Here is a 12554-nt window from a genome sequence, read left to right as displayed (position 1 = left end):
AATATAAACAGTCAGGAATATAAACAGTCAGGAATATTAACAGTCAGGAATATAAACAGTCAGGAATATTAACAGTCAGGAATATTAAGAGTCAGGAATATAAACAGTCAGGAATATAAACAGTCAGGAATATTAACAGTCAGGAATATAAACAGTCAGGAATATAAACAGGAATATAAACAGTCAGGAATATAAACAGGAATATAAACAGTCAGGAATATAAACAGTCAGGAATATAAACAGTCAGGAATATAAACAGTCAGGAATATTAACAGTCAGGAATATTAAGTCAGGAGTAGGCATGGGACGATATGAAAATTTCATGTCACGATTATCCTGGCCAAAATAATTGCAATTCACGATATTATCCCGATAATCATCAAAATATGCTTCAAATGGCACTAAAACATACTTTACCTTAAATTTTGTTAAGAAACAAATATTTTTATTGCATCATAGGACACATATCTTTTTTTTGTGAACATCCTTTTTAGTGAAAAACAAACAAGGACAGATTCAGACTCTGTTTTGCCTTCAGCCACGGTGACGAGCGACTGGAGAGATGTGTCTGGAGAGATGCGTCTGGAGAGATGCGACTGGAGAGATGTGTCTGGAGAGATGCGTCTGGAGAGATGCGACTGGAGAGATGTGTCTGGAGAGATGCGTCTGGAGAGATGTGTCTGGAGAGATGCGTCTGGAGAGATGCGTCTGGAGAGATGCGTCTGGAGAGATGCGTCTGGAGAGATGTGTCTGGAGAGATGTGACTGGAGAGATGCGACTGGAGAGATGTGTCTGGAGAGATGCGACTGGAGAGATGTGTCTGGAGAGATGCGTCTGGAGAGATGCGTCTGGAGAGATGCGTCTGGAGAGATGTGTCTGGAGAGATGTGTCTGGAGAGATGCGTCTGGAGAGATGCGTCTGGAGAGATGTGTCTGGAGAGATGCGTCTGGAGAGATGCGACTGGAGAGATGTGACTGGAGAGATGTGTCTGGAGAGATGCGTCTGGAGAGATGCGTCTGGAGAGATGTGTCTGGAGAGATGCGTCTGGAGAGATGCGTCTGGAGAGATGCGTCTGGAGAGATGCGGCTCCCCCTGGTGGCAAAAGGCAACTCAGAATAAATCAGGAAATCAACAGGACTGAGCGTTAGTGAGCAGGACAGCTTCTTCAAGTCACTCGTGAGGATATTCACCCTCATGTGAGGATATTCACGATTATCCCGATAATGAAAATTCACCAAGATAAAATTATCTTGAGTGTTTTTATCGCGATAAAATATAAAATCTTATATCCTCCATCCCTAGTCAGGAATAACAGTCAGTGTTTGAGGCAGTGTGGTGGATGGGCGGATGAGTTTGTCTTCAACCTTTTGGTTTTAGATCAGATCTGTTCAACTCAGATCTGGTCTCTGTATTTTGGCCGCAGCAGTGAAGAGACGCTGCAGACCAGATCCTGCAGAGACCAGATCCTGCAGGGACCAGATCCTGCAGACAGACGGACGGAGGATGCTATGTTGGTTTTTGTTGCTTTTTTATTTTGGTTTTCATGTTTGTTGTTTTTCAGTTCTTTACAGAACGCTGGAATTGTCCGTTTCTTTTTTGTATTTTGAAAATACAAATTGAAGATTGATTGAAGCTTTAATTTTCATCTTCAGTACTTTGTACGCATGATGCCTCTATCGTATCTATTCTAAAAAGGTTAATTTTAATTTTTCTCCTCATAATGTAGAACAGTTTGGATTTTCATCAGCAAGATTTCTCCTTCACTTTCCTCAGTCAACACTGTAAAGCTTCTTGTGTTTTTTCAACTTTTATTTTATTTAATATCAGATATATAATGATATATCATCTCATCTCATCTCATCTCATCTCATCTCATCTACATTCCCTGGCTGCTGAAGCGTCAGTGCGTCTTCTATTTCGTCAATCGATTACTTCTGTCTCGGAAGTCTCACAAGGCCATTGGGTAAATCGCGCGTCAGTCATCAGTTCTGCCCGACGATTGGTTCAGCCGACGCCTTCCTTTGCTGTGATTGGTCAGAAGTGCGCAGTGGGGCGGGGTCACGGCAGTCCGGTACAGACAGCAGGAGGCATCATGGCGGCCGCCGCAGTGAGGATCCTGGGCTCTAACCTTGGGAAAAACCTCCGAGAGATCCGCCTGCACCTCTGCCAGAGCTCCGCGGCCAGCCGGGGCGCGCGGTGAGCGGGCCGCTGTGGCGGGAACGGCCGACATTTTGACCATAAAACTCACTGAACTCACACAGTGACCCGACTGTACAGCTAGCTAACAGTTAGCTTAGCATCGCCTCCGCGCTAACAGGCAGCTAGCTAGTTTCCACAAAGCTCAGATGCTGTTTAGCCTCAGATGATTAATGATGTTTAATTCTTTATGTAAATAAGGTTCGATATGAAATGTTCAGTGTGGCCTCAGACATCAGGTGTGTTGAGTTAGCAGCTCCTACTGAGACCAACAGAAACCGGTGTTACACTGAATGTGGTGACCCATCAGACTGTGTGACCTGCCCTGGTGTTCCTACCCTGATGTTCCTACCCTGGTGTTCCTGCCCTGGTGTTCCTACCCTGATGTTCCTGCCCTGGTGTTCCTACCCTAACCAGCCAGCTCACTCCTCAAGCCTAAAGCTAACCAGCCTGCAGGTCACACAGTCTGACGGGTCACCACACACGGCAGAACACCGGTCCTGCCATGTGTCACTGTGTTGATAAGTGTAATCTGACTGACAGACAGACAGATAAATGTATGGATAGGCCTGTTTAGACGCCATGTTGATAGATCCACTCAACAGTTTCACTGAAACATCTTCCTGCTGATCTTCCAGCTGATGTTGCTAGGCAACAAATACAGTGGTAGTGCCAAGAGGTCAGAGGTCAGCAGAGACCAGATGATGGAAGTACTGAGTATTCCTGTCAGTGCAGTTTCTCATGACAACATGCTGTGTGTGTGTGTGTGTGTGTGTGTGTGTGCGTGTGTGTGTGTGTGTGTGCGCGTGTGTGTGTGTGTGTGCAGGGACTTTGTGGAGCAGCACTATGTGGCGTTGAAGAAGGCGAACCCCGAGTTTCCCTTCCTGATCAGAGAGTGCTCCGGGGTGCCGGCCCGGCTGTGGGCCAGATACGGTGAGGAGCTCTGTCACAACAACATTTCTGTCATATTACTAAACAATAATATTGAACTAGAAAATTTCAGGAAATTTTGAGTGTGCCTGCTGCTTGGTGCGCATCTCCATCCCTCGCACACACACAGACACAAACAGTATGACAGTATTAAACAGTATTAACTGTCGACCTAGCCAATCACGGGCAGGTGTGAGAATTTCTGCCCAGAGACCGAGTCACTAGTTGCTATGGATACAGGCCCCCCTGTGGCGGGAAACTTTGAACTAATGTTTCATTAGCACTCACAATAAGCCAAGACTGTCCCCGAACAAATCCCTGTATCTCGAAAAGTAAAGCTCACATCGAAAATGTTTTTTCACTTTGAGCGTCCCAAGACTTCACTGGCGACACTGATGTATGACATGTGTCTGTATGATTTAAACTAAAGGAGCTGTGATAAAATATAAATCACCTCCTTTTCTTCTTCTCACTCTGGGTTTGAGCGGTCAAATTACATGGAAGCGGATGGGAGTGTCGGACGGCACTCCCTGCCCTTTCGGGCGATTTATTCAAAAACCGTGGGTCCTATTTCAATGGAAGTAACATTGGGTGAGAGAGGACAAAAATGCCTACAATTTGGTGTATAAATTGTCCTTGTAGAGTGGAAGCTGTGGGACTAAGATGATAATGTTTGGAAGATTTCTGATAAAACTTGAAGGCGTGGAGCTAGAGTGTGTGACGACATCACGTGCTCTAGGTCTGAACATTCCGCGCAATACACACCCATTATAAAATCTGAAACTGTCCAAAAGTCTTATAAAACGTAAACTGCGATTGCGTAAAAACCGTAGTAGCTATTGAAAAGTGACTTTAGACCAACAGAGTTCAAAGTCTTGTGACCCGTGTAAACTTTTAATCATGTTTCTGCGACAAAGTATGACCGAGTGGCGTGGCTCCAAAGAGGGGCCGATTTGATGAATTTGTGCGATTTTTTTTCCGATTCTCCATTCATTTCAATGGGCCGAAAATCGCACGTTTTCGCACTTCGTGCGAAAACTTTACGTGCAATCTCTAAGAAAAGTCATAGCACTTGATTCCCGTTCAAGGCGCACGTTTTGATGTATTTTGAGGGGTGTCGCAACTACGCTGCGAGACTAGTTACGCGCCGAAGTTTTGCAAGGAAGAATAATAATAAGTATGAGCAATATTAAGAGTGTGCTCCTTTGCCTTGCAAAGCAGGCACACTAATTATCACCAAGCCCTATTTAGCGGTGAGTTTGTGCTCGTTGTTCAGCTGTCAGCTCTCTGATTGGTTCAGCTGTCGGCTCTCTGATTGGTTCAGCTGTCGGCTCACAGCCGGTCTTTAGACATAAAGGGCCGACATAATGTTGTGGATTAAGTTTTAAAATCTGATTATTGGGTTTTCTGCATAAGAAGTGATCTGCAGTGACTTTTTTTAATAGAACTAAACTTCATTCAAATCCAAATGTGTTTAAATAACAACAGTTAAAGTTACAGTTGAAGTTCCACATGGAGCTTTACCTTGTTGTCATTCTTTCTGTCAGCAGTAATAACTCTAACATATATATACTAGTATCTACTATATACAGTAAATACTAGTAATGTAGTGTGTAGGGCAGTGGTTCTCAACGTGGGGTCCGGGGACCAACTTCAGCCTCATTTACAAGAAGTGAACACAATGCAGCAGAATGATGTTCTGATCAGTTTGTCTGTTCTCTGACAGTCAGGGAGATCTGGACTAAATCATCTGACAATACAAATATTCTCAGATTTGGGTCCGAGAGACAAAATCTCATCAGATGGGCTCTGTGGCTCTGATGTGGACTGGATCAGGTCCTGGATATGAAAACAGTGGAGCCATTGCTGTAGGGTTTCTGAACAGCCAGCAGATGGCAGACTGAACCAGATCCTGACTGCCACTCACACAGCAGGCTGCTGTAACCTGCTGCACCGGTTCTGTGCGGCACCGGGTCTGTGCGGCACCGGGTCTGTGCTGCACCGGGTCTGCGCTGCACCGGGTCTGTGCTGCACCGGTTCTGTGCGGCACCGGGTCTGTGCGGCACCGGGTCTGTGCAGCAGCAGGTCTGTGGTTTTGGACCAAGCAGCCAAAACCACCAGTGAGTTGTGAGGCCAAGCAGGAAGCAGGAAGCAGGCGGCAAGTCCTCTAACTGATTCTCAACCTTTTTCATATCAAGGACCCTAGTTTAGTCCACATTAGAGACACAGACCCCCATTTGATGAGATTTTGTCTCTTGGACCCAAATCTGAGAATATTTTTAGTGTCAGATGATTTTGTCCAGAACTCCCTGACTGTCTGTCCTGCAGGCAGAGACACCAGAGACACTATGACCAAACAGCCATTCTTCTACATTCTCTAACTGTGTTCACTTCTTGTAAATTAAATAATGCTGAAGTTTAACAATTCATCAGTTTGCCGGGGGCCCCCTGTAACCCCCTCAAGGAGCCCTGGTGGTCCCCGGACCCCACGTTGAGAACCACTGCTCTAACAGCCAGAAAGACTCCAGACCGCCATGAAGACCACAAACCAACTTCTGATAAAATATAAATCAATACATTTTCTCCACAAGAGGTTTTGGTCTCAGCAGCTAATTTCAGTTCTTCTCTCTCTCTCTGTCTGTCTCTCTGTGTGTCTCTCTCTCTCTCTGTCTCTCTCTCTCTCTCTCTCTCTCTCTCTCTCTCTGTCTCTCTCTCTCTCTCTGTCTGTCTCTCTCTCTCTTCTGTCTGTCTGCAGACTTTGGGAAGGAGCGGAGCGTCAGCCTGGACAACATGACAGCAGATCAGGTGGCCAAAGCTCTGGAGACAGTGGTGCAGTCCAAACCTTAACCCCACCCCCCTGGAGACAGTGGTGCAGTCCAAACCTTAACCCCACCCCCCTGGAGACAGTGGTGCAGTCCAAACCTTAACCCCACCCCCCTGGAGACAGTGGTGCAGTCCAAACCTTAACCCCACCCCCCTGGAGACAGTGGTGCAGTCCAGACCCGGACACTTCTTGTCTGTTGTAAATCTGTTGATAATAAACCTGAATATTAAACCACATGTTTGTTTGTTTGTTTGTTTATTTGGGAAACGATTTCACAAGAAATATTTCCTGAAAGCAAATATTTCAATCATCCTGGAAACAGGTGCATTATTTACCTATTTTCAAACTTGTAGAGTATTATATTACTATATTGTGTAATATATTTTAGTGGGAAACAATTACAACAAACTTAATGATAATGATATAAAGTGAGAGAAGGTAAAACAGCTTTAAAGGACAAACTGCTTCAATAGACAATATAAATAACTAAATAGAAACCAAAGGCCTATTAAATGATTTTATTGATTTTTGTGATGATCGGTGACCTCATGATATTTCACCATGTTGTGGTGCGTTTCTTCTCCAGGAGGCAAAACTCCCAGAGAAGCAGAGAAGCAACTCAAAGCACTTTGTTGTTTTGAAGCAGTTCAGTCAGTTGCAGTGAACCAGGCAATAATTAGTAATTACCTTTTACAGTTCTGCCAGGTGGTCGTTAGTGAGGTCGTTAGTGAGGTCACCGGAGGCGGAGCTTAGTCGCTCTTAGGGCAACTGTTTCTCCGGAAGGTGTTTCTCAGGAAGGTCTTTGTGCGAGAGAAGACAGACTTCTTCTTTCCACAAGGTCGAGTGGTGGAGGACAGAGAGACTGCTGCAGCCTCACTCTTAACCTCACTATTGTCTTCACTCTTCTCACTCTTCTCCTCGCTCTTCTCCTCACTCTTCTCCTCACTCTTCTCACTCTTGACCTCACTCTTAACCTCACTCTTCTCCTCGCTCTTCTCCTCACTCTTCTCCTCACTCTTCTCCTCACTCTTCTCACTCTTGACCTCACTCTTAACCTCACTCTTCTCCTCGCTCTTCTCCTCACTCTTCTCCTCACTCTTCTCACTCTTGACCTCACTCTTAACCTCACTCTTCTCCTCACTCTTCTCCTCACTCTTCTCACTCTTCTCACTCTTCTCCTCACTCTTGTCTTCTACGTTCTTGCCGTAGCGGAACAGATTCATAAAGAATCGTTTGAATCTCTTAGAACGCCGTCTGCACTTGTGAGTCTTAGTTGTTGATTCAGAGGAGGAAGGCGTGGCCTCTGGCAGGGCGGCCTCTGTCAGGTCCTCAACCAGCACCGGGGAGCCAACGGGCTCATCTGGACCCGGGACCGGGGTGAGACACTTCTCTAGCCTCCTCTTCACAGTTTCCTCTGCCAACAGGTAGACGCTGGCGGGAAGAGGCACGGACGTCCCGGAGACGGTTTCTCTGTCCGTCTTCAGTAACACGGAGTCTGACTGGCTTCTGTCAGCCGGCAGGATCCTGGTCCCGAAGCAGCTCTGGTTCTCTATCAGGATGCGGACTCTGTCTGTGATCTCCCGAGAGACGGAGCGGACGGTTTCTTCGGGCGTCGGCGCCCGCTCCCTGTGGACGCCGTCCTCCTCGGAGGCGGGTGTCCCGCTGATGTCCTCCACCGGGGTGTAGGTGACCGGGGCCGCGGATCCCAAAGACCCGGACGGAGAGGAGCCAGCGTTCATGTCGACGAAGGTGACTCTGAGGACGGGGGTCAGACGGCCCCGGGCGACAAGGCCGAGCGGAGAGCCGGGCAGACACTCGGACGCGGCCGAAGCCCCGACGGGTCTCCGTGTCCCCCGTCCGGCTTTGGTCTTCTGCATTATGGACACCAGGGTCTGCTCCTTTGCAGCCTTCTTCTTTGGTGCTTTGCAGATTTTGTTGCGCCACTTTTGTCTGCGCACAAACAGCTTTGGACCGGGAGGAATCCGTCCCACACTGTCCTCGCTCTCTCCGATGTACTCTACCAGAGTAGACCAGGAGGAGGAGGAGTCATTTTGGGAGGGGGAGCCGGCTCCGGACGGGGCGCTGCTGGCGATGGAGGGCGAGCCGGCGGAGTCCCCGGCAGACGGGGTGTCTGCCGGGACGACGCCGGAGGAGCTTCCCCCGGCCGAGGAAGACTCACTTCTGAAGAAGGAGTCGCGTCCCGAGGAGGAGGAGATGCTGTCGGGGTAGTTGCTGGAGGTCAGGGAGCCTGCGGGGGGGCCGGTGGCAGCGGGCCTCCCGGAGCACTTGGCGGGACGGAACAACTGCAGCAAACGCTGCTTCAGTCCCTTTTGTTGTGGAGATCTGCTTCCCCTCATGGTGAGCCTCAGATCAGCTTCAGCTCATGCTGTTTGTCTGCAGAGTTTTACAGTTCAGCAGCTGCCCAGCCTGCTTTTACTGTATGGAACTGTGATGTCATAATGGAGTGATGATGTCACAAACCCCATAATTCGAATGGTATGCTGCTATTGGTTGGAGTGGAGTGTGACGTCACAATGGCTGATGATGAGAATTCGGGGGGGGGGGTCGCTCTAGCGGAAACGACGCGGCATCACAACAGACGGGGTTCCGCTGGGGAAGCTCGCGCTGCAGATAAAAAAAAACACAACGCTGTCTGTGATTTTCCACCATCGACGACAATAAACACGTTTTTCTACGAAACGGAGAGACCGAACTCTTCGCCGAAATGCCTGAAAGTAAGTTGAGCACCGACTTCAGCTTCACGTTAACCGGCTCCGCCACATACCGTCGGTGTCCCAGTTAGTTGGCTAGCAGTTAGCATGCTTCGTTAGAGCTAGCTAGCTTTAGCTGAAGTCGGTCTTCAGTTCAAACAATGCTCGGTCTGATTCCACAACGGGCTGAAAGTGTTGATTCAGAGAAGAAGCGTTATGTTGTGTTTTTACTCGAATTAACTCGGTGAATCTGCCTCTGCACAGCCAAGCTCTGTTAGCCTAGCCTAGCCTAGCCTAGCCTAGCGTAGATAGGCTAGGCTAGGTAAACCTGACGACGAGCTAGGCTAGGCTACAGCCTCCCGTCTTGCATGGAGAGAAGACGAAGACAAAAACAAACAGTTCACTTTACAGACTCTTCTTCTGTCGTTTAACGGCGCTGTCCAACTTCTTCTACGCCGTTTATTTCCAGTTCCCTTCGGTCAATTTAATGGATGTTTTGAAGCTAAACAGATGCGGACTCGGTTGATGTCTGTCTGTCACCTGCATACATTTCATTAAACTGCAAGACATGAAAAGTACATGATTCATTTGCATAATGTGGTTCCTAAAGTCTGATGTTCCCACCGTGATCCTGTGTGTTTTAACCTCATGAAACACACTGACTCACCTGCCTGTCAGGAGGCAAAGCAACAGATTTAATTCTGCCTTGACACTGACAGACCAGAACAGACCAGACCAGTTCACATCATCAGAAATAGACCGGACCAAAGAAACCCAGTCTACAATCCCAGTCCTTCCTCTGTCTGACTGAACAGTTTACAGCAATATGAAGTTTTCTTCATGTATTTTCTGCCTGGCTGTGTGTGTCAGTCACATGACACACGAGGTGCTGGACTGCTGTTGATGGACCTGAATTGTTTTATGCAGTGAAACCATATGAAGCCTCTGCTGTGTTCAGTCTTACACAGCATAGAAAAATAATGTCTGGGCATAAAGTAGGCTATAACTTGAAAGATGAACATTTATGAAGAATCCACAAACCAAAATGTCCCAATAACATTCAATAGAAGAACAACCATGAAATACATATTCATATTTTAGTAAAAAGTTCCTTAATGCCAGATCGGTCGGGACCTCCTCACACTGAAACCTTTGAAAATGTGAATTTACGTTGTTCAAGGATTGATTCTTGTTCATCCTCAAGTATGTGCAACACCTGAGAGAGGTCAGAGAGGTCAGAGAGGTCAGAGGGGTCAGAGAGGTCAGAGGGGTCAGAGAGGTCAGAGGGGTCAGAGAGGTCAGAGGGGTCAGAGAGGTCAGAGAGGTCAGAGGGGTCAGAGGTCAGAGGGGTCAGAGGTCAGAGGGGTCAGAGGTCAGAGAGGTCAGAGGGGTCAGAGAGGTCAGAGGGGTCAGAGAGGTCAGAGGGGTCAGAGGTCACAGACTGAGGTTACTGTGCAGTGTACTAACTTGCTGTCTTGTCTCCAGCTGAAAGCTACTCGAACCCTCTGGCTCCTGACGGCCACGAGCTGGACGACCACCGGGCCGCTCTGCAGTGAGTAGGGTGTGTGTGTGTGTGTGTGTGTGTGTGTGTGTGTGAGTGTGTGAAAGAGAGAGAGAGAGAGGCTGATTTTATGTTACGGTGATTGACAAGTTGTTCAGCCAATCCCGTGTCTCCTCAGGTCCAAGCTGACCAATGATGACTTCAGGAAGCTGCTGATGACGCCGCGCTCCGCCCCCTCGTCGGCGCCGCCCTCTAAGTCCAGACATCATGAGTGAGTGATGAAGATGATGATGATGACGATGATTATGAAGACGATGGTGATGGTGACTGTAGTGATTGGACCTTTTTTTCCCCCAGAATGCCGAGGGACTATAACGAGGATGAGGATCCTGCAGCAAGGAGGAGGAAGAAGAAGAGGTGAGCGGACATGACATCACACTGCTGTTGTTATTGTTGTTGTTACACTTCTGATTCTGTGTGTTACAGTGTAATAGAGTCATTATCATAATCCTAGTTGTCACTGTATGAAGTATCACTGCCGGGGGGGGGGGGGGGGGGGGGGGCTAGATAAACAAACAGAGTGACAGTTTGATTCAACACATGAACAGTTTGAACAGTTTGAACAGTTTGAACAGTTTGAACAGTTTGAACAGTTTGAGAACAGCTCCACCCAGAGGCCGAAGCCTGGAACTGCAGCTGTCAGTTATTTTATCATCCTGTTGGCCTGCTGTCCGGAAATATAATTGCTAATAATAATATAATTACTATTGATCTGTTAATATGATCTGATCTTATTGATCACATGACCTGATCTGTTAACATGATCTGATCTTATTGATCACATGACCTGATCTGTTAACATGATCTGATCTTATTGATCATATGACCTGATCTGTTAATATGATCTGATCTAATTGATCATATGACCTGATCTGTTAATATGATCTGATCTAATTGATCATATGACCTGATCTGTTAACATGATCTGATCTAATTGATCGCTCCAGCTACTACGCCAAGCTGCGTCAGCAGGAGATGGAGCGAGAGAGGGAGCTGGCAGAGAAGTACAGAGACCGAGCGAGAGAGAGAAGAGACGGAGTCAACAAGGACTACGAGGAGACCGAGCTGATCAGCACCACCGCCAACTACAGAGCTGTGGGGCCCACTGCTGAGGCGTGAGTACTACTGCGGTACTACCGCCGATACTGCTAATACTACTGCTAATACTACAGCCGACTGCAGAGCTGTGGGCCCGACCGCAGTAGTAGTACTACTTTACTTGTTCTGTGTACTTGCAGTAGTACCAACAGTCTTGTCCTGTGTGCAGCGACAAGTCGGCAGCAGAGAAACGTCGGCAGCTGATCCAGGAGTCCAAGTTCCTGGGAGGAGACATGGAGCACACTCACCTGGTGAAGGGGCTGGACTTCGCCCTGCTGCAGAAGGTGAGGGGGGGGGGGGGGAGAGGGAGAGAGAGAGAGAGGGAGAGAGAGAGAGACAGGGAGAGAGAGAGAGAGAGGAGAGAGAGACAGGGAGAGAGAGAGAGAGACAGGGAGAGAGAGAGAGAGACAGGGAGAGACAGGGAGAGAGAGAGAGAGGAGAGAGAGACAGAGAGAGAGAGACAGGGAGAGAGAGACAGAGACAGACAGAGAGAGAGGGGAGAGAGAGAGAGACAGACAGAGAGAGAAGGGAGGGAGAGAGAGAGGGAGAGACAGGAGAGAGACAGAGAGAGAGGGGAGAGAGAGAGAGAGACAGGAGAGAGAGAGAGACAGGAGAGAGACAGACAGAGAGAGGGGAGAAAGAGAGAGAGAGACAGAGAGAGAGAGAGAACTACTGCTGGTCTTTCCATATCTGCTGGTCTTTCCTCTGTGTATAAAAATAGAAATCAAAGCACACAGTTCTTTCTGGTTTCATCTGAGCACAGCAGACTTTATTTGTCATTTTGTTTTTATTTTATTTCATCATATTTCTTGGTTTAATAGACTGAATACATACTGTGCAAAGTCTGAGGCACCTAGACTTTATATAAATTGTGTCTTAGATGTTTATTTCTGTCTTCTGCATTAGTGTCAGCAGACTCTTTATAATACTTTTTTCAGATTTAGAAACTTCATTATTTTTGAAAGCATCTTCACTTCATGGAATATTTTTTACATGTGCGTAACACTTTTGCACAGTACTGTATAGAAATGTTTTTGTTTGTTTTCTGCAGTGTGCATTTGGCAACATACTCTAAGACATTAGATTGTATTTCATCTAATTATCTAATTGTACCTGTTTTACATACTGGATGTTATTGTTGACAACGTGTGTGTGTGTGTGTGTGTGTGTGTGTGTGTGTGTGTGTGTGTGTGTGTGTGTGTGTGTGTGTGTGTGTGTGTGTGTGTGTGTGTGT

At 47.3% G+C, this 12554-nt stretch overlaps 2 protein-coding genes across 2 annotated transcripts in view; both read left to right on the top strand.

Moving 5' to 3' along the window:
• Nucleotides 1-2061: 2061 nt before the first annotated feature.
• Nucleotides 2062-6180, top strand: ndufa2 (NADH:ubiquinone oxidoreductase subunit A2). The gene is made up of 3 exons (XM_071544087.1): nucleotides 2062-2196; nucleotides 3023-3129; nucleotides 5882-6180. The coding sequence occupies exons 1-3, from the start codon at nucleotides 2093-2095 to the stop codon at nucleotides 5971-5973; spliced, it is 303 nt and encodes a 100-aa protein (XP_071400188.1). The 5' UTR covers nucleotides 2062-2092; the 3' UTR covers nucleotides 5974-6180.
• Nucleotides 6181-8546: 2366 nt separating this feature from the next.
• The window catches only part of LOC139665118 (protein Red-like), a 13005-nt gene continuing 8997 nt past the window's right edge, over nucleotides 8547-12554 (top strand). The window contains exons 1-6 of the mRNA XM_071544089.1: nucleotides 8547-8685; nucleotides 10147-10213; nucleotides 10341-10433; nucleotides 10520-10579; nucleotides 11170-11337; nucleotides 11490-11604. Coding sequence (XP_071400190.1) covers nucleotides 8676-8685; nucleotides 10147-10213; nucleotides 10341-10433; nucleotides 10520-10579; nucleotides 11170-11337; nucleotides 11490-11604 — 513 coding nt within the window. The 5' untranslated portion in view covers nucleotides 8547-8675. The remainder of the gene's footprint in view (nucleotides 8686-10146; nucleotides 10214-10340; nucleotides 10434-10519; nucleotides 10580-11169; nucleotides 11338-11489; nucleotides 11605-12554) is intronic.

This window comes from Centroberyx affinis, unplaced genomic scaffold (assembly GCF_046629955.1).
Source record: "Centroberyx affinis isolate AG114_WGS23_722 - 3 ecotype Tasmania unplaced genomic scaffold, CSIRO-AGI_Caff_v1 ptg004455l_1, whole genome shotgun sequence".
Taxonomy (NCBI): domain Eukaryota; kingdom Metazoa; phylum Chordata; class Actinopteri; order Beryciformes; family Berycidae; genus Centroberyx; species Centroberyx affinis.
This window is presented reverse-complemented; position numbering and strand designations above follow the sequence as displayed.

What these genes read in the sequence shown, in the direction of transcription:
- ndufa2 (XM_071544087.1), top strand. Translation starts at nt 2,093, where the DNA reads ATGGCGGCCGCCGCAGTGAGGATCCTGGGCTCTAACCTTGGGAAAAAC. An exon ending in GCGGCCAGCCGGGGCGCGCG is followed by an intron (nt 2,197 to 3,022) that starts GTGAGCGGGCCG and finishes GTGTGTGTGCAG; the next exon opens with GGACTTTGTGGAGCAGCACT. An exon ending in CCGGCTGTGGGCCAGATACG is followed by an intron (nt 3,130 to 5,881) that starts GTGAGGAGCTCT and finishes GTCTGTCTGCAG; the next exon opens with ACTTTGGGAAGGAGCGGAGC.